The 21,792-nt window shown below is 44.0% G+C and overlaps 1 protein-coding gene across 2 annotated transcripts in view; it reads left to right on the top strand.

Moving 5' to 3' along the window:
* Positions 1 to 13,797, top strand: part of CERT1 (ceramide transporter 1) — a 73,893-nt gene extending 60,096 nt beyond the window's left edge. The window contains exons 8-18 of one of the 2 annotated variants that reach the window (XM_044276083.1): positions 1,258 to 1,350; positions 2,890 to 2,973; positions 4,040 to 4,132; positions 4,461 to 4,520; positions 5,596 to 5,691; positions 5,803 to 5,935; positions 6,045 to 6,115; positions 7,448 to 7,576; positions 8,391 to 8,517; positions 8,632 to 8,770; positions 11,071 to 13,797. In XM_044276083.1, coding sequence (XP_044132018.1) covers positions 1,258 to 1,350; positions 2,890 to 2,973; positions 4,040 to 4,132; positions 4,461 to 4,520; positions 5,596 to 5,691; positions 5,803 to 5,935; positions 6,045 to 6,115; positions 7,448 to 7,576; positions 8,391 to 8,517; positions 8,632 to 8,759 — 1,014 coding nt within the window. In that variant the 3' untranslated portion in view covers positions 8,760 to 8,770; positions 11,071 to 13,797. The remainder of the gene's footprint in view (positions 1 to 1,257; positions 1,351 to 2,889; positions 2,974 to 4,039; positions 4,133 to 4,460; positions 4,521 to 5,595; positions 5,692 to 5,802; positions 5,936 to 6,044; positions 6,116 to 7,447; positions 7,577 to 8,390; positions 8,518 to 8,631; positions 8,771 to 11,070) is intronic. The other variant, XM_044276084.1, reaches the window with a different exon arrangement.
* Positions 13,798 to 21,792: the final 7,995 nt, after the last annotated feature.

Genomic DNA, 21,792 nt, shown 5'->3' with positions numbered 1-21,792 from the left:
AAATAGCCAGCAGTGAAGTGGGTAATTATTATTCGCAATGTTTATATAGATTGTTTGAAATTATTGATGACAATGGAAAATCATTCATTATTGGTATTTTGAATTGTATCAGAAATGTATGTAATGGATGTCAATTTACATATGTGAATAAGAGTAAAAAAAAAATCATATATTCACCCCTTACTCCAGCTACGTCCTCTGCGGTGCTCCTCCAGTACTCCTGCTATTTATTAGCAGCAGCAATATGCCAGGATACATGTCTCCACTTATGATCTCCTGCCCTAGTTGGGTGAAGAGATGCTGCGGCACGCTGTGATGCACCGAGAGATTTGTATCATTTAATGGGCATGAGGTTTTAAGTGGAAGTACACTTAATTTTAACAACTTTATTTTCTTTTGGTCTTCATTTGTCCTATACATGGGCACGGTACCCTCCAGTATAGGGGATGAAGACTGGTGCAGGCGAGGAACCTGGGACTCCTATGCTCACGGTGTCTGGATTACAACGCACATTCATGGCCACCTACTTTGGTGGTCATTTTAGTTTTTCTACACGTTCTCTATGTCCTATCCTTCTTTGCAAAACGGACAAGAATAGGACATGTTCTGTCTTTTTTTTTTTTTTTTTTTTTTTGCAAGACTGCAGAACAGATACATTGAAAAGAATGGTTCCGCATCCAATCTATAGGACCAAATATATTGTCATATAGGACCTTAATCATAGAAACTGATATCTGTCAGCAGATTTTTACCTGGGAAAATGACTGGCTTGTTGCATGTGCTTTTGGCAGCTGAAGGCATCTGTGTTGGTCCCATATTCCTATGTACCCACATTGCTGAGAACAATTATGTTTTGATATATGCAAATGAACCTCTAGGAGCAACGGGTGCGTTGCCGTTGCAGAGAGAGCAGAGCCTCTAGGTGCAACTGCTGTTCCCTTGGTACTTTGACAGGGCCAGGCGTTCTAATGTTATCACAGCCTGGTCCTGTCAATCAAAGTGCAGAGTGTGTGGCAGTTGCAAAAAGAGCAGAGCCTCTAGGTGTAATGGCAACTTCCCCATTGCTCCTGGAGGCTCATTTTCATATATTAAAATGTCGTTTTTATCGGAAATTCGGGCACATATGAACATAGGACCAACACATGCAGCAGATCAGCCAGTTTTCAGTTTCATAGGTACAAATCTGCTGACTGATGCCCTGTAAGCTGAATAGAAAACAAGATTGTTAATATGCAACTCTAAATCTGCTTATTTTAGGAGGTCGAGAAGAGGAGACGAGTAGAAGAAGCCTATAAGAATGCGATGACTGAGTTAAAGAAAAAATCCCACTTTGGTGGACCCGACTATGAAGTATGTTTACTGCCCTCTTCCCCAGTCTGCTTGTATTAATCATAGTGACTGGTGGCAGAAGACGACCACATGGTCCCTCTAGTCTGCCCTTATAATATTGCCTGTTTATTTTCTCCTAGGATTAATGTATTCTCTTAGACAGGATTACAGTCACTTACTGTAGATTTCCCAACCACATCTACTACACTTTCAGGGAAATATTTCTGAGCTGCCCCCAGCTAATTTCTCATTGTTCCCCCTTGTTCTCATGTTCAGTTTCCTATGAAACCACTTTGGTCCTCACCTTTATTGAAACATTTGACATATTTCAAAGACACCTGTGGATCCTCTAAGCCACCAACATGTATTTTTTGCAGCTGTTCCAAACCTGCATATATCAAAACTGACCGTTGCTTAAAGAACATATAAATTTACCATAAATGAGTCCAGGACTCCTCTCCTATAACTCCGGTCACGTGTGTGTTGCACCATGGAGGGTACCCCTTGCTTTACTGGGCATGTACTGCACGTTAGTACGTTTTGAAGTGAAGCTTCATCAGTGCAATGCAAATGTACTTGGAGCTGCTGGAAATTAGTCCAGGACTCCTCTCTGCCTATCTGTATGTTCTTTACCAACTCATCAGTGATTTATTATACGCAGCTTTGGAACACTAAACCGGACACGCCGGTGGTCTAGTGGCCCCTAAACCTACTGAAATGTTCCCTTTAAAGATTTTGATCATGTCCCTTCATCTTCTTTCCTTAAAAGACTTCTTTAGCAAGTTCTCGGCACATATATATATATTTAATTTTATTATTTTTGTTAGCAGAAATTTTCCTTATTTCACTAAATTGCCACTTACTGAAGTAAAGACTTGGGATAGGAGGAGATGGAAAGCTTTAGACTATTGCTCTCTCCTGGACACGCATGGTGCATCTCCTCTCCCATGTCAACTTTGCGCCATTCTGTTTGAGGGGTCTTTCAGTGGGTGCAGTTCCTCTAAAGGCACGGCCACACAGATTTTTGGACGAGGATTTAAGGCAGACCTGCCTGCAGGATTTTGTGCCACAGCCAGAAGTGGATTTGAAAGGAATTGGAGATATAAAGTAAGGGCTTACCCTTCTCCTTCCTGGTGGATACACTTCTGGCTTATCTTAAAATCCTGCCAGCAAAACCTCAAAACCCAAAACATTCTGTGTGGCCGTAGCCCAAGACGGAGGGGCTGTAGAAATCTGTAATATGAGTTGTGTAGTGTGTACACCTATATTCGTATGTGACGGTTTTGCTGCAGAAACTTTACCATTTGACTGTCAAGACTTGCAAAAATATTTTTGCTTACCATCAAAAAAAAAAACACATTCTGATGAATAGGATTGATTTTCAGAGTAGTCTGCGAGAAAGCTGCTGCATGTGAATATACCCTTACAACAATCAATTGAATTGCAAGGTTATGATGCATGTGAAATATGTTGTGAAACAATCATATAGCATCGGTGGGATTTCTGGAAAATACATGTACAGTTTGTGCTCGGAAGATAATAATCTCTTATACATGACAGGAGGGACCGAACAGCTTGATTAACGAAGAAGAATTCTTTGATGCAGTTGAAGCTGCTTTGGACCGACAGGACAAAATTGAACAGGTACCTCTAATGCTGCGTGTCTCGCCTAAGAAGCCATGTGGTATGGGAAGGGGATCAGGAAATTGGCCAAGAGTAAGATTATTATTTTTTTTCTGGTAAAAGGTAAATTGCGTTATGGATTCAGTTACCACGGACCATAATGCAATTCTATGACGGAATACCTTTTAGAGGCATTCCGTTATTCATTCCGTTATAATAGAAGTCTATGAGCTGCAAAACGGATCCGTCCCGTTTCGCAGGAGAGGACTCCCCTGCATAACGGAAACGGGACGGATCCGTTTTGCAGCCCATAGACTTCTATTATAACGGAATGCCTCTAAAGGCATTCAATCAGAGAATTGCATTATGGTCTGTGGTAACGGAGTCCATAATGCAATTCTGCTTTTACCACCAAATGAAGCGTGAGCGAATTTCATAACCTGCAATTCACTCATCTCTAATTAGAACCCATAAACTATACTATATGTTCTCTAGGGGGAAAATAGTTTTTTTTTTTTTTTTTTTTTTTAATGTAAGTGGCTACCTGAAATTGACTAGAAGGATTAGGTTCTGGAGTAGAGACGAGGGGCAGTCACACGACTAAGTGTTTTGCAGTCCGAAAACTGTGGATGTGCAAAACACTGATATAGGCAGTGTGCACGGCAGATCACGATGCAGACACATTGACTTCAGTGGGTCTGTAGTCATCATGCTGCGGCAAAGTATAGGTTATGTCCCATCTTTTCCACAGCAGCCTCGTGGATGCAGAGGCACATGGAAGCTTTTCTGTGTGCTTCTGCATCTGTGTGGCCACGCCTCAAACGATGAGACATGTCCTATACTTTGCCGCAACATGAGGGCTACGGACCCATTGAAGTCAGTGGGTCTGCGGTGTGCACACTGCTGGGATCTGTGGTTTGCGGACTACAAAACACGGTCATATGAATGTACCCTAAACTACACCATACTTGAGACCCAGATAGCTCTTTTTTTTGCTTTTGAGCCAACCGCAAAGATCAAAAAGTTCTAACATAAATGCGGTCGTTTATCAAGTGCAAATGTCAATCATAACGCTTTTCCCTTCTAGTGTCAGTCAGAAAAGACGAGATCTCACTTATCTTCATCTTTACCAACCAGTGATGCATTAACTGCGGTGGAAAATCACAGATTTGTTCGAGCGGTAAGTCCTGTAAAAGTGCCCGTTATCTTCTGTACTGACTGCGTATATACATGTATCCTGCGGATCACATAGAGGTGACTTATCTAGGTTCTGTTGGATTTACATTGGGTAAACTATTGTGGCCTGCTGCACTATTTTAATGAAATAAAAAAAATAAACTGATTAATTAGAACCGGTAACAGATTAGGGGATCTGTTGCCGATTGGATCATACGTGTCCGCCTAGTGCATCCATTTTGACAATTTGTACAGTTGATATAATGTATTCGTTATATTCTGTTGGACCCAACCTCACTTTTTATCACCTATTTTATTTTTATCTGTAATAGTCCCCCTGCCGTTCAAATGACCCAGTCCGTGCTTCTGATGAGCACAGATTTGGCAGCCAGGTACTGTATGCTTGCACAAGCGGGCCATTTGTTGCATGTGCGTCCTTCTTTTTCTTTTTTTTTTTTTTTTTTTTTTTTTTTTTTTTTTTAAATAACCCCTTTAAGTTTCCATACACTATACTATGCAGGGTCTACTAACATTGAAATCCTATGCAGTTTTCTAGACCTATGGCCAGAGTTGTCAGACAGAAGCTTACTCCACTCACCCGTTTGAGAACACATGCACACGTGGCGGAGCCAAAACATGCTTGTGTATTGGGGTTTGGGACGGATGAGCCAAATGAATGTTTGAACAAGAGCTTTAATGTGTTAGGACTCTGTTTTCTTAGGCATCATGCACACAATGTATTTTGGATCTGTGTCCGATCCTCATTTTTTGACCCATTTTTTGACTCATTGACTCATTTTTTGACCCATTTGTTTTTGTGAAAATAAATAAATAAAAAAGCGCACATGGAGGTCAAAATGCAGACCACAGACCCATGGGTCTTCAAAAAAAAAAAGACACACTGACCTCATCCTTGTATTGCGGACCACAAAATGGATATTGTTGTGTGCATGAGGCCTTATGCAGAGATGATGTTTCTAAAGCTTAAAGGGGTTGTACCACTAATATTAATGTATCTCACCCAACCGATATCGTTGTTATATCACTTTCCCCAAATACCACCATTGAACGAAAAGTTATTCACCTGCCATTGCACCCTGTGGCAAATCGGTTTTGATATTCAGTTGCTGAAGGTTACGTCCTGCATTGGAGCCTTGTCATTAAGAATAAGGGGAGTGTTTAATGTCACATGATCTGCTGATGTCAGGACACAGGATGGCACAGCAGACACAAGGCAAACCAGGAAGTAGGATTCAAGCATGGGGGATAAGGGAAAGCTGCAAATGAGGTCAATTCAAATAAATAACTAATCAAGAAGGAATGGGAGCTAGACTAATTGATGAAAATACACTTTTGAGTGAAAAGTAGTTAATGGCACAACCCCTTTAAATGCACAGTGTTAGTTTCTTTTGGAAGCATAGCAATATTCTAAAATCTGACCACAGTGCTTTCTGTTTCTTATTGTAGGTGGATGAGATGGTCGAGAACCATATGACCTACTCACTCCAAGATGTGGGTGGAGATGCCAACTGGCAGCTTGTAGTAGAAGAAGGAGAAATGAAGGTAAAGGAATAATTTGCCCTTTGCTTGTCTCTTCAGTATAACGAGACAGGCATAAGATAAATGCCTATACTGCATCAATGTGCTGGTGTATGACATGTATGATCTTTTCAGGTTTATAGAAGGGAAGTGGAAGAAAACGGCATCGTTCTTGACCCCCTGAAGGCCACTCATTCTGTGAAAGGAGTCACGGGACATGAGGTGTGCCAACACTTTTGGAATGTTGACGTACGCAACGACTGGGAGAGTAAGCCTTTTCTAGTGCCTAATTATGCGAGTATTATGTTTGCGGGTTGTTGTGTTTTTTTTTTTTATGTTTTTTTTTGCTCACTTGTGTTTTTCTTATGTCTCAACAGCAACTATTGAAAACTTCCACGTTGTTGAAAAACTATCTCCAAGTTCAATCATTGTATACCAGACGCACAAGGTATGTCCTTCCATTTCTGTGCAAGTGAGGGTCTGTTCACATAATGTTTAGAGCCTAGGATATGCTGAAGTATACATCTGAAGGAAAGCAGCACTGCATCCCACTGTATAAGCACACAATGGGATGTAGTCCATAAGCTCCCTTTGTAAAAAAAAAAAAAAGTGTACATCACCTTCTAGAGTGCTTTAAAATAAAATATATACTGGCCCACAGGAACACTCTGGATTTAAATGTGATGTGAACAAAGCCTTAAAGGGGTTATCCGAGTTATATAAATGTTAAGAGCTATTATATTACTATATTAAACACTTTCTAAATCACTTACTTTATTGATTTTGCCCTGTTTCACTGCTGACCCCCGACGTCATCAACCTTGCTCAGGCGCTGACGTCTCGTTTACATGCTTCTCCCTGCTTGAGGGAGTGGCCCGGCTCTGTAATCGAGACGTCAGAGCCTTTGGTGCCCGCCCCTCTCTCGCTCTCCTCACACAGCCTCGGCAATCGTAAGCGATCACGCATGCGTGATCCTTACCAGAGCCGTGGTGATAGATTGCTTTGGAAGCAGGGTATGTGTCTGGCTCCTTCCCTCACTTCCTTGGGCCAGTTTACCCGTTCCCCTCCCGCATCTGGGGATTGTTATTAAGAGCCCAGGCCCCCTCAACAAGTCCACATTACACTCCTAATACCACCCCCAGGACATGAAGTAAATAATTGTCCATCATGTAGCTGTAGCTATCCAAGTAGAGAGAGATAGATATAGATATCTATATCTATATCTATCTCTAAGCTGTATATATATAATATAGATATAGCTTAGATACACATATAGCTTAGATACACATAATTAAAAATAAAAATGTGACAGGAGGATCTGTCTGTGAGCTAGGAGATGATCATGTGACTGTGTTTTTTCAATGCAAAGTTAGGATGTGCAGAGCAGGGTGAGGGGAAGGTCAGATTGTTCACACCCACAAATATTCATGAGGGAGAGCTCAGTCGCTATACGCCCCTTCAGTATGTAAACACAGCAATAACAGAACCATGAAAAGTGTAAGTATGGGTTTCTCTCTGAAGAAATCAAGCTTAACCATATGTATAAGTAAGTCTTGATGAGTTTTTTGAGGTTTTAATTTTTCTCCCATAACTCAGATAACCCCCTTTAAAGGGGTTACCAAGGGTACGCTATTAATGGCCTATCCTCTGAAGGTATACTGTCCCTTTAAGAGCCTGCTTAACCCACAGTCCGATGAGCGGGCTAATGATGCTTGGGCCATAGCCTCTGTTCGTTACTTGGGGTGTTTGCCTTGTTTGACTGTTTTGTGGTTGGTTACAGAGAGTGTGGCCAGCTTCTCAGCGCGACGTCTTGTATTTATCTGCAATCCGTATGATACCAGCTGCTAGCGAGAATGAAACGGACACTTGGATTGTGTGCAACTTTTCAGTGGACCATGACAATGCTCCTGTAAGTATATTATTTCTCTGGATGTAGTTTATACTAAGCCTATAGCATTTGGGCTCTGTTCACACTAGCTTTAGGGTTTATGGTCATAAAGGCGCTCTGAAGCTGTTTTTGAAGAAATCGGAAATACTCATGAGCAATGGACTGTTTTTCCAGAAGAACTGTAATTACTTACATTACACACAGAGGGAATCTGTCACCAGACAAACCCCTTTAAAGGGGTTGTCCAAATTAAATAAAAACTCAGGGAGCCTCTGTAAATGGTGCAAGATAACATCCAGCGCTGCGTGCCATTTCTCTCGTCCGCTGATGTTATCTTCCCGGTTGCAGCAGTGATGTTCAGTGTACACAGGTCACTGTGCAGCCATCACTGGCCTCAGCAGTATACCGGATATCACAGCTGCAGCCAGGAAAGAAAATGGCAGCGAAGAGGATCAGAGCGCAGCGCTGGAAAAAACGGGCAGAAAAGGGTTTTGCTTCTTTTGTTATTTTAGACTGTTTAAATGAAAACTCAGGCAGCCACTGAAAAGTGTTTGGGACTCTCAATTATCTCGTAAATTGAGCCGGCAAAGTGGAGGGTACACCGCGCATACGCTGCCACTCTCCATTCCAGCTTTGGCTCGGCTATTTCCATTGGCCTCATAGAAATGGGAGCCCACCTTGCTTTCGCAGCCACCAGTTCCATTCACTTCAGTTCACAAAGTGAATCAGACAGTGGTGGCATTTTCTAGCGATATGAGATGGGAATACCCCTTTTAAGTGTAGATATATTATTTCATACACAACATTTAAACTTGTATGGTTTTTTTTGTGTTAGGTTAACCGGTGTGTTCGTGCCAAAATCAATATCGCCATGATCTGTCAGACACTATTTAGTCCACCAGAGGGCAACAAAGAAATCAGCAGAGACAACATTCAATGCAAAATTACATATGTCGCTAATGGTGAGATCCAGATTTTTTATTTTTTTTGCTCGAGTATATATTCTGTTGTCACGGTAACTGATGAGTAATGTACATGGACTTTTTTTTAAATGTTTTTATTATTTTTTTATTTAGTGAATCCTGGAGGGTGGGCTCCCGCCTCTGTTCTCCGAGCAGTGGCCAAACGGGAGTACCCCAAATTTCTTAAAAGGTTTACTACATACGTGCAGGAGAAGACCTCAGGCAAGCCTATACTTTTCTAACAATTTGCCAGGTAAGAGGAGATTTACATACTGTTGTGGTAGTTAAAGGGATAGTTATGTCCTCTGTTTGGATTTATACATTGTAAGAAACTACCCGTTAGGTATAAAAGCTTGATTATGGGACTTCTCTGTAGTATATAGTACAAGGTCCCCCCCAGGAAAAGATCTTTCTAACCACTTCTTTACTCTGGCCATGAGAAGAAGGTTCTGAACCAGTACACCTCTGTTAAAGGGGTATTTCAGGACTCTGCAGGTCCCACAAACCCACCTTAATTACACTAAACCCGCTTGTAGAATAAAGTTTGTGATAGACTTACTATCACAAAGTTGCATGGCTCAGCTTTTTTTTTTTGTCAAGATATGCAGTTAAGGCCCCTAATGGATCCTCGGTCACAGATGTGGATGTCATCTTAAAGGAAAATAGAGATTTATCGGAACTGGCTTAGTTGCCCATAGCAGCCAATCAGATTCCACCTTTTATTTTTCAGAGCCCCTTTGGTTTGGTGCTATGGGCAAGTAAGCCATTTTTGATAAATCTGCCCCTATGTGTTTTGGAAGTTGAAGTAGTGATGTCTCATGAGTTACAGTTCATAGCAGTGAGATTCATGTACATGCAACTTCCAGGAGATTGAGTGCAGGTAGACGGAGCGAGGTAAACAACGAGGCGCGCTCTTTAAACTGCTCTGCAAGGGTGCACAGAGTCAGACCTACACTGAGCAGGGGGGATGTGTCATCAGAAAATGACCTAATAAGGCTACTTTTACATCTGCACTTTCCCTTTCCACTATTGAGATCCGTCATAGGATCTCAATAGCGGGGAAAACACTTCCGTTTTGTCCCCATTCATTGTGAATGAGGACAAAACTGAACTGAATGGAATGCATTCCATTCCATTTGGTTGTGTCCCCATTGCAGACAGAATAACGCTGCAAGCAACGTTTTTCTGTCCGCGATGTGGCGCGTCCGTCCTGACACACAGTGTAATTCAATGGGGATGGATCCGTTTTCTGACACAATAGAAAACTGATACGTCCCCCATTGACTTTCAATGGAGTTCATGACTGATCCTTCTTGGTTATGTTCATAACGGATGCAGATGGTTGTATTATCAGTAACGGAAGCGTTTTTGCTGATCCATGACTGATCCAGCAAAAACGCTGGTGTGAATGTAGCCTATGTTTTAAAAGGGTTTTCTGAGATTCTTAGGTCATCAGTATCTGATGGTGGGGCCCGACACCCAGGACCCCCGCCAGCGAGTTGTTTGAGGGGGCACACACGCTCCTGTTGGCATCGGGGCCTTCTCACCGCTTACCTAGCACAGCTCCGCATATACTATACCGGCCGTGCTTGGTATCCCAGCGATCAGATACTGATGACCTGTCCTGAGGATAGGTCACCAGTAAAAAAATATATAAATCTCAGAAAACCCCTTTAACAGATATTTAAAGAAGTTTTGCAGATTTTAAATTTTCCATGTCCATGCCTATATTTAAACGAAATAAAACCCTGCAGTTTTCACATTGGCCACTAAGCCTAATAATAGGTGCAACTTCTTGGTGCGTGCAGATCACTTTACTGCAGTTAACTCATCCTGCCTGTAATGATACCACCTCTGTGTATAGGTAAGACGGGATCCTCCATTCACAATAGGTGATTATCCGATCTTCTCTATTCTTCCTTGTACAATGACCTCTGCACAGGGCACAGAGCGGCCTAGAGAACCCTCCCATAGAAGTCACTGAGGTCCCCTCCTGACCACTGTGTCTATGGCCCATGTGGCTGCCGTAAAGAAAATTTTTTAAATGCTGTTAATACTGACAGATTGGCTTCAGCACTGCTCTAGTTATTTTTGGCATACGTTTCAGGATGCTTTATAATTCTCTTCATACTAAGGGTACTTTCACACTATACGGCAAGGAACTCCAGCAGCCTGTTCCGGCGGGTGAACAGCCTGTCGGATCCGTGCTGCCGCTAGTGCTTGCGTGCCCCTGGACCGCCGCTCCGGCCCCATTGACTCTAATGGGACGGGCCGGAGTTCCGGGGGCAGTACGGCAAACCTGCTGAGAGGCAGCAGGAATAAAATTACGACAGGTCTTAGTTTTATTCCAGCCGCCTCTCGGCATGTTTGCCGTGCTGCCCCCGGAACTCCGGCCCGTCCCATTAGAGTCAATGGGGCCGGAGCGGCAGTCCAGTGGCACATGTGCACTAGCGGCAGCACCTATCCGACAGGCTGTTCACCCGCCGGAGCAGCCTGCTGGAGTTCCTTGCCTCTATTGTGAAACTAGCCTAATGGTCCTGTCTTCTCCCGCAGTGAAATGAAGATGCGGTATGAACATTCCACGTTGGATCAAGTCTTGATTTTACACCTTCAAGATGGGGTTCATGATCCAAAGCCTTTTTATGTATTGGAGGCGTTACCCTGAGGAGACTGAACATCAAACACTATTGGACTACTGCTACTTTCTGGATTCATGTACAAATTGTATTCACATACTAAAGAACATGGTTATGTTTTCTTTCCGTTCTTTTCGATTTGCTTGCTTTGAAGGGCCACAGGAAAGGAATTCCCTAAGGATGGAGGCTTTCATTTTCTACAACCAGAAAACGACATACCTACCGTAGGCCTGTAAAAATAATGAAGCCATAACTGTCTTGTGTTTCTGGCCATGGAGAGGGTTATGCACGGAAACATGTGGCATTTTCAAGGTTGTTAGAAGAGAGTTGTTGGGTGGGTGGATGCGTACGGGGGAGGGTTGGTTTGTTTTTGATTTCAGAACTTAATTTTTTTTTTCCTTTTTGTGCTAGCTTGTGGCTAGCTGTTGTGATGGTAGTAACTGAGGGCTGTTTTAAGCTATGGCTTTGCCTTTCTGTGTGCAACTCCAATGAAGACTTGAAGTCTGATGGAGCTTTGCAAAACAAAAAAACAAAAACAAAAATTCTAAGAAAGCTTTATTTTTTTCCAGAAATCTCTATATTTCTATTTGTATTTTAAGTTTTGTGTTCATAACTTCGAGCAAAAAAAAAAAAAAAGGAAAAAAAAGTGTTCTGTAACTTGATCCAGAAATTTCACAATCGCTCTTAGACCAAGATCTATGAATCTAGTCAACATAAATGGTGTCCTCTCCAGATGTCTTGTTGTCTTTTTTGGGTGTGTGCAGGCTGTCTTTTTTTTTTTTTTTTTTTTTTTTTTTGGGGGGGATGCTGTGTTTTGCTGAAGCTTTGATCTCTGATGTGACTTTGTACTGTCTTACATCATACTTCTAGCGGTAGAACAGCTCTGAATGTATCCATCTTAGACACATTGGAGGCCGCCATTTTGGTGGAGGGAAACATTAGTGCTTCAAGCCTCCCAATGAATGGCTTGGCTCGGATCACGATATACGTGCCTCCATCAGTGTATAGGCAATAGGTACATTTGAATGGCTGCCACCTACAGGCCAGGGGGGTTATTAATTCCAATAATGGACGGCACTTTAGTGTTTTTTTTTTTTTTTTTAAATACCCAGAGACTTCGTATTACAGCATTGTTCTATGTAAACTGTTGCTGAGTATTTCATATCGTGTGACATATTTTATCATATTTTTTATGAACCTCTTTAGGCCAATTGGGATGTATATAACACAATGCCACCCTCTACTGAGTGTAATAACCACAGTCCTATTTTTGTTCACTGCACAGTTAAAGGGGAAAGCTGTGAATTTTGCACAAGATCTCTAGTTTTTTGACTCCCTCTTCAGTGACAATCTTCAGTGGGATTTGATTAGGGGCCTGGTTACACAAGTCTGGCAGTTTTTTTTTTAAGATTGGAGGAGACTTAGGAAATGGTCTGAAAGAAAAACTGTCCATAGCAAGCAATCATGTGAGAACTTTCATTTCTTGCAGTGCTTTTGAAAAGTGAAAGCTGCTCGGTCATTGGTTGGCATGAACAGTTTTTCTTATGGACTTTTTCATAAATCTGTGAACTGTGGCTCCTATTCAAATAAGTTATCCAAAAAGTTTTGTCACATAGTGAGCTGCTTCCTGAGCCTTGCTGCAGACAGTCTTCAAAAATCATATAGTGGGAATGTGTGATTCCGATCTCAAGATGCGAGATCCCGATTCTGATGTGAGATACTGATTTCAAAAAGTTGGCAAATCAGACGTGTGATCCTTGAAAATCGTTACAATCAATTATATAGTTATATCCCACAATTTCACACACTGTTTTTCATTTTGATCACTGTCGCCGTCCACCATATATTTACCCCCCCCCCCCCCCGCCCCGGTTTTCGCAAGTATGGTTGGGAATCTCAGCTGACTCCTATGTTTCCATTGATTCATATCTGTCTTGTGCATCTGTTATAATAGATTTATAGTATATAGATTGGTGTCACTTGCCGAATGATTAACATTTTTATAAGCTACAATGAGTATATGGAAAAAGATGTATATAATTGGAGCAGTGTAAAAACAAAAAAAAACCTTTATAAACAACGACCCGCAGGCTTTTTGTGCTGTGGAGGGACTGTCCCCCGAAGCTTAGTGTGGGATAGTTTAATTGCTTTTAATTGTATACAACGCACATAACAATATATATATAAATATATATCTATATTGCCTTACCACTAAAAAGCTCTGTTCAAGGAATGATCCAGAAGAAGTGCCTACGTGGTAATGAGCAGATGACCAGAAACTAGAAATCTAGACAAATATTTTAAAGGAGTCTTGTGTTTTTGTATTAAATACTTTTTTTTGGAAAGGCTACTTATCTTGGTATGAAAACAATGTTCTAAGTCTAAATAATGGATGATGAACATGCAAGTTGTATTTGGTTGTATCATGGACATTGGCACTTTCAGTGATGAAAAAGCCTGCAGTGCGTTCAGCCATAATACATTGCAAACCTGTCCAGCGTTTAAAGTGCTGAATTTGAAAGCTTTATTTTACAAAGGCTTATGGGACGTTTACAAAATAATATATAAATCTTAATATCATTAGTTGCATTTGCACTAAATGTGATGTTCTTTTGCTATTCTGTAAATAAATGTATTACACTAAGTTACAAGCGTCTTGTTCTTCTATACGTCCTGCATGTACATACGCTCCTCAACATTGAAATTCCAACACCAAGACAGTACAGAGATCTCATCATCTATTTATCCCCAGGAATGTGACGAGGGGACATCCTCTGCGTCTGGGGGAAAGAAGGTTTGTACACAAACATAGAAGAGGATTCTTTACTGGTAAGAGCAGTGAGACTATGGAACTCTCTGCCTGAGGAGATGGTGATGGTGAGTACAATAAAGGAATTCAAGAGGGGCCTGGACGTATTTCTGGAGTGTAATAATATTACAGGCTATAGCTACTAGAGAGGGGTCGTTGATCCAGGGAGTTATTCTGATTGCCTGATTGGAGTCGGGAAGGAATTTTTTATTCCCCTAAAGTGAGGAAAATTGGCTTCTACCTCAGTTTTTTTTTGCCTTCCTCTGAATCAACTGGCAGGATGACAGGCCGAACTGGATGGACAAATGTCTTTTTTTGGCCTTATGTACTATGTCACTATGTAGGTTTTCTTTTTTCATTTTCCAGTGGTATGTGTAGAAAATTAAGAAGAGATAACAGCAATAGTGAAAAAAAAATCATTGATTTAATCAATTTATTCTCATGTCCATAAAACATGCGACATTTTAGCTCCCACCTGGAGCTTTTTTTCAAACCTGATATGCTTGAAAAAATCTCCAGGTGGGAGCTGTATTGTTGCATTTTTATGGACACTTCAAAATAAATCCACAATTTTTTTTTCACTGTTCCCATAGGGGTGCTGTTATCTCTTATTCATTTTATCCATTTAACTAGTGTTGAGTGAATCGAGCTTTGGATCAGAGTAGGGCTGAATTTGATTAATCGATGTACTCGAAGCAAAAAAAAATCCTCTATGCATTTGTCACATGACCACGGAGCGTGAGTGAAGTGAAGCCTCTCACCGCTCTGTGGCCTCCTGACTCTGTACTGGCCAGGGCCTTGCGTGCACAAATCGTCAGCGCGCTGGCTGACGCTGTGTGTGACGTCAGGTCCCTCCCGGTGCATGCTGGTAAGAAGATGCGGTCCGTTTCCTGCAGACTCCATGTCATTGCACGGCCAGGAAAGGGACGTATAAAGTTGGCGGGGGGTTTGAAGGGGGGCATCTGTGATTTGAAGGGGCTGATAGCGCTTTGGGACATGGATGGCAATGGCATGGAGGGGCTGATGGCACTGGGGAAGTGGGGGGACGGGACATGGATGGCATAGAAGGGCTGATGCCGCTGAGGGGGACATGGAGGGGCTGATCTAATGGCAGTGGGGGACATGGTGCATAGCATAGAGGCACTGGGGGAGGAGGAAACAATGGAGGGTCAGATGGCACTGGGGGACATGGCATGGAGGGGCTGTTCTGATGGCACTGGGGGAGTGGGAGACATGGCAGTGGATGGCATGGCAGAAGAACAGCCTGCTGGAGTATACTGTAATTGGGTATAGCAGTATACAACCAGCTATATGCTCTCATTGGCAATCTGAAGTCGGGTTTGGTAAAACAAATTCTGCCTACATGGAGGCAATACATTTAAATGCTGTACGCGGAGACAGCATTAAAACCAAAGTGTTTGAACTAATCAACTTCAGATCTCTGATCCAAAGCTCGATTTGCTCAACACTGCTTTTGACCTGTGGATTGGGGTCGTCAATATATATATATATATATATATATATATATATATATATATATATATATATATATATATATATATATATATATATATATATATTAAAACGATAATTCAGGGCAGCACTCCAAGTAGAAAAAAAAAACTGGGTGCCAGTGGAACAAACACCTTACCAAGGTGTATAGTGTATAAAATGGAAAACACCGCAGCACATCCGTTGGTGAAAATAGTGGATCTTTATTCACCCAAGCGACGTTTCAGTCCTCTTACTGGGACCTTTCTCAAGTATATATATATATATATACTGTGTGTGTGTATATATAATACTCAGAAAGTTAGCGATATTGGGCTTGAGGGTGAAATGTCAGGATTAACCTAAGATGCACCTTAAAGGGAGTCTTTTACCTAAAATCACCATTATAGAACACTGACATCAGGATCTCCATATTAGAATGCTACCTTCCATATTGCTGTCCATTGCCAATTTTCTCAGAAAAACACTTATTCAAAAAGTTAATTAGCTTCTGAAGGTGCACAGGGTCCGGCGTTCATGTGGCCGTTGCCTAGGCCCCTTGTCGCTTTTCATACGAAACCCCTCCCCTTTCACCCCTCTGGCCCGCCCTAGGTTCTTCTGATTACATCCTCCTCTGAGTGAGGAATCCAGCGCCGTCCAATAGATTCGCCGCGCTTGCGCCCTTCTTTTCCCGTTATGGGCAGATGTACGGGCTGGCACATGCACATTAAACACTCTTGTGCCTCTGCCCATAATGGGGAATGAAGGCGCAGTGAATCTGTTGAATGGCGCTGGATTTCTCACTAAGAGGAGGATGTAATCAGAAGAAACTAGGGCAGGCCAGAGGGGTAAAGGGGGAGAGGTTGAAACTTTACTTCAGAGCGCTCTGTGTGCTAGATGACCTGCAAGGATACCTGACCACAGGAATAATAATCTTGCATGGGCCAGGCAGCATGTACTAGTCACTGATGAAAGTCAGTTCACGCTGAACAGAAATGATGGCCGCCAATGGAGTTGGAGACGTCAATGATAGCGCTATGCATCAGCCACTTTTTGCCACCAGATGAGCCTCGGGTGGTGTGTCTAGTCAATACAGAACTGCACTACACTTTGTGAATGGCACAGTGACAAGCCTATACTACTTAAAGGGTTTCTGTCATGAGAAAAATCATTATGTAGCTAACGGACATTAGCAGAACACAACAGTATGACTTAAAACTCCCTGCTGGCCGCCGGTGTCTTAAAATAAAGACTTTTTATAATATGCTAACGAGCCTCTAGGTGCTAGTGGGGCGTTGCTGCAGCGCCTAGAGGCTCCGTCTTCTCACCCTTTGGCACGCTCAGGTCCAGTTGATTGACGTCCAAGTTCTCCTCCGTGTCCCATAAATCCCACGCCTGTGTTGTCCCGTTTAGTATTGGCGCAGGCGCAGTGAGTGACGGACACGCTCCTGCTGCCGGCTTCCTCATTGCGCCAAAGGAAGGAAGCCGGCAGCAGGAGCGCGTCCTTCACTCACAGCGCCTGTGCCGAATTCTAAACAGGACAGTGCAGGTGCGGGATTTACGGGACACTGAGAACTCGGACATCAATCAACTGTACCTGGGCATGCCAAAGGGTAAGAAGACAAAGCCTCTAGGCACTGCAGCAACGCCCCACTAGCACCTAGTCCTAGAGGCTCATTAGCATATGATAAAAGTCTTTATTTTAAGAGAACGGCGGCCGGCAGGGAGCTATAAAGCATACTGTTATTTACTGCTGACATAAGCACATCGCTAATGTCAGTCTGCTACATAACGTTATTTCCCCTCACCCATGACGGCACCCCATGCGACCAGGGACCTCCCATCCGGGACAGGAAACCTGAGAAGATAAAAGGTTCACACCCCCACCAAGCACCAGTCCAGGTTTCCTGTCCTCCGGATAGGAAGTCCCTGGGAAGCTTCACGTCGGTTCTCACCTGCAGCCGGGGGGAGGCCCAGGTTCTTATCCGGTGGGTGGCCTCCCCCAGGTGGCGTTATGCTCTCCGGGGCTGCTGCCTGTAAGTCTGGGCTTCTTCCCCCACATCCCGGCGCTGGCCTGAGGGAGCCGCTGTGGCCGTGTTCAGACGGCTTCCCTCCTTACTTCCGGGTTGCCCGACGCGGGGGCGGGGCTTGACCCGGAAGTCGGGTTCAGCGCTGATGTGTGCCCTGGCGCGTCCTTAAAATATAAATGGGGCAGAGGGGGGGGAAACCCAGCCGGCTGATGTGGCACACAGTGTGGTGCTGAAGAAGCTCTTGGTTCCAGCAAGGATGTCAGAGCCTGCAGATGGACGCGCCGAACCCCTGGAACCCTCAAGGCCCGCGAGTCCGGTACTAGTCCTGAGGAGTGGGGGCTAAAAGAAAAGGATCTTTGGTGAGATGTACCTTTTTCTTACTAATGGGGTGTTATCTGCTTGATTTGTGTAGGTGGCAAAGACCCCCCAAAAAGCGGCCTCTAAGACTAAGCATAAGCAGTGTGCAGGATGTAAGGCCCCCCTAGCTTCCTCCTATTCTAAGCCGTTATGCACCCCATGTATCGATAAATTGGTGGTGGAGGAATCCCAGAGCCTTTCTAGGAATATGCGATCTTTAATAAGATCTGAGGTGAAAGCCTCCTTAAGATCCTTGAGTAAAAATCACCCGTGGTCTCCGGAAAAATCTCCGGATATTAGGGATTCGGATATAGACCAGTCTGACGTGGAAGAGAGAGAAGCAGGCCAGTTACTCTCTAATGACACTACTTCGTCAGCAGAGGAAGAAACAGGGGGTTCCTATTTCTCACCCGAAGATACCCAAAACCTCCTTAAAGCAGTCAGAGCAACTATGCAGTTAGAAGAGGTGAAACAGGCTAAGTCGACAGCAGATATTGCCTTTCAGGGGTTAGGTCCCAGAAAGCAGAGGGTTTTCACCATTCACGAGAACGTTCAGGCATTAATTAAAAAAGAATGGAAGAATCCTGATAGGAAGTTTTTTATCCCAAGCTCCGTTAAAAGGAAATATCCTTTTGATGAGAAAGTAGCAGCCTGTTGGGACAAGGCCCCTACGGTTGACGCTCCGGTGGGAAGATTGCTAAGAAGTCTGCGCTACCGTTTGATGATCTAGGTAGCCTGTCTGATCCTCTGGATAAAAAAGCGGACTTTTACTTAAAAAAGGCCTGGGAATCATCCTCTACCTGCTTGAGACCAGCGGTTGCAGCATCATGGGTCTCTAGGTCACTGCATATCTGGCTGGAACAGTTAGAACAGCATCTCAGTGAGAAGAAGCCAAGAGAAGAGGTTTTGGCCTCCCTTCCCACCTTTTTTAAGGCCGTCGATTTTTTAGCTGACGCCTCCACGGATATAGTTAGGTTCTCAGCCAGATCATCAGCTATGTCCAATGCGGCTAGAAGAGCTATTTGGCTGAAGTCCTGGAAAGCTGATCAGGGTTCTAAGGCTAGGTTATGCTCTATCCCCTGTGAGGGTGACAGGCTCTTTGGATCTTCCCTCGACGATATACTTGAAAAAGCCTCGGACAAAAAGAAGGGTTTTCCAGCTCCTCAACGCCCTCCCTTTTTTCATAGATACCAAAGTAAAAGGCAAAAGGGTAGGCAGTATGATAGAAGGGAAAAGGATAAATTTCCTAAGAAATCCGGAGGTTTCCTTTTTAAATCCCAGGATCCAAGACCCAAAGATAAGCAATGACGCCGAACCCCAGGTAGGGGGAAGATTGTCTCTCTTTCTCCCAGCCTGGAAAAACATAACCAAGAACGGCTGGATCCTGGGAGGGATTGGAGAGGGGTTCCGGCTGGAGCTCCTGTCCCATCCCCGAGATTCGTTCATTCTGACAGATTACCCCAAGGATCTAGTCAAGAGACAAGCCTTAGAGTCAGAGGTCCTGCTGCTTCTGCAAAAAGGGGTGGTTGTCCCGGTTCCGCAGGCAGAGAAGGGCAGGGGGTTTTACTCCCCTCTTTTTTTTTTTTTTTTTTTTTTTTTTGTGAAAAAGCCCAATGGCTCCTTCCGGGTAATCCTAAACCTGAAGAAATTAAACAGATTCCTCAGCTACAAAAAAGTTCGCATGGAGACCATAAGGTCGGCCATAGATCTCCTATCAAAGGATTGCTGGATGGCGACTCTGGACTTAGAGGACGCGTACTACCACGTGCCAATTCATGTGTCCTCCCAAAAATATTTGAGGACAGCAGTCTGGGTTCAGGGGGAATGTCTGCACCTGCAATACAGAGCCCTGCCTTTTGGGGTTTCTCAGGCCCCCAGAATCTTCACAAAAGTGATTGCAGAAGTTGCCTCCTTTCTAAGGTTGTCGGGGGTTCCGTTGCTGCCATATTTAGACGACTTCCTGTTTATTTCCCAGACCAAGGAAGGCCTGGTTCAAAACATCGAAGTTTCCTACACCCTGTTAAAGAGCTTGGGCTGGAAGATAAATTGGGTAAAGTCTTGCTTAACACCATCTCAGAACTGTGTATTTTTAGGCATCCTGTTAGACTCCCGAGTAGAAAAGTCCTTCCTCCCGTCCGCCAAGATATTCTCCATCAGGGAGCATGTTTGGGATCTTTTCAGATCCTACCTCTGCTCGTTCAGGAGGGCATTGGCGGTGCTTGGCCACCTGACAGCAACCTTTCCAGCAGTCCTATATGCGCAGGCCCACACAAGGAAGCTGCAATCGTGCATCCTGCGCCAATGGGACAGCCGCAAGCAGTCGTTGGACCGGACTTTCCACTTATCCGCAGAGGCGAGAGTGTCTCTCCTTTGGTGGACGGTGACAGAGAATCTCTCAGCTGGAGTACCATGGTCCTTTCAGGATCCGATGGTATTAACAACGGACGCCAGCCCGTGGGGTTGGGGTCCCACTCGGAGAACAAAGGTTGGCAAGGGAGGTGGGATTTGAATACCAGGAAAGCCACCTCAAACTTCAAAGAATTAAAAGCAGTAGAAATGGCCCTAAAAGCGTTAGCTCTGGACATATCCTTCAATAACATAATTCTATACTCGGACAACTTGACTACAGTGGCATACATCAACCATCAAGGCGGAACAAGGGTACCTTCTCTCGCAACACTCTGTCACCAGATCTTTCAGTTAGCGGAACAGAAACATCTATCCCTGTCGGCAGTCCACATAAAAGGGAAAGAGAATATAGTAGCCGATTTTCTGAGTCGCACCCAGCTAAAACAGGGAGACTGGTGCCTAAACCCAGAGGTCTTCTCCCAGTTAACGCAGAAATTCGGCCTCCCCACGGTCAACCTATTTGCCTCCAGGAAGAACAGGAAAGTGGAAAGGTTCTTCTCCATAAATCGTCTGGACGATCCAACAGCTTTAGACGGATTGGCACAGAACTGGTCTCAGGAGGAGGGTTACGCCTTCCCTCCTTTTTTCCCTAATCCCGCAGGTCCTGAAAAAAGTCCAGAGGGAGAAAGCAACAATTACCCTAGTGGCCCCAGTGTGGCCGAAAAGGTCCTGGTACTCCTGCCTCCTAGACCTAGCAATAGCCCCCCCCTTGGATACTGCCCCCTCGGGAGGATCTATTATATCAAGGCCCGATCCTGCATCCCAATCCAGAAATTTTGCATCTGGCAGCATGGAGGCTGAGAGGGAGATTTGGTTAGGCCGGGGTCTGTCCCAATCTGTAGTATCCACAATGTTGGGAAGTAGGAAAGCCACCACAGCCAGAAAATATAATAAGATCTGGGAAGTCTTTTCCTCCTTTTTAGGGATCAATCCGGACCCCTTCTCTCCTCCAAATGTCTCTAGGGTCCTAGACTTTTTACAAGCTGGCTTGAATAAGGGGCTTAGGGCTTCCACCCTAAGAGTACATGTGGCAGCCTTGAGTTACTTCTTCGATTCCCAGCTGGCCCTGCACCCTTGGGTTAAAAGGTTTCTGTCAGCAGCCTCCAGGATCCGCCCTTCGATAAGACCTTTGTCCCCTCCTTGGGACCTAAACACGGTCTTGACGGCCCTGTCACAGAAGCCTTTTGAGCCCTTGTCAGACATACCCATATGCTCTCCTTTAAGATGTCCTTTTTACTGGCCATTACTTCAGCTAGGAGAATCTGAGATTCAAGCTTTCTCGGCCTTTCCTCCTTATACCCAGGTCTTGGACGACAAGGTTATTATTAGGCCTCTCCCGTCCTTCCAGCCAAAGGTGGTTTCGGACTTCCATAGAAGTCAGGATGTTGTCCTTCCATCCTTTTGCCCTAATCCCTCTAATAGTTTAGAAAGGGAGTATCATTGCCTGGACGTCAAAAGATGTCTGCTTGCTTATTTAGAGTCTACCTCGGCTTGGAGGCTGGAAGAGAACCTCCTTATTCAGTTTTGGGGTAGGAATAAGGGG

This window comes from Bufo gargarizans, chromosome 1, assembly GCF_014858855.1.
Source record: "Bufo gargarizans isolate SCDJY-AF-19 chromosome 1, ASM1485885v1, whole genome shotgun sequence".
In the NCBI taxonomy this organism is placed as follows: Eukaryota; Metazoa; Chordata; class Amphibia; order Anura; family Bufonidae; genus Bufo; species Bufo gargarizans.
This window is presented reverse-complemented; position numbering and strand designations above follow the sequence as displayed.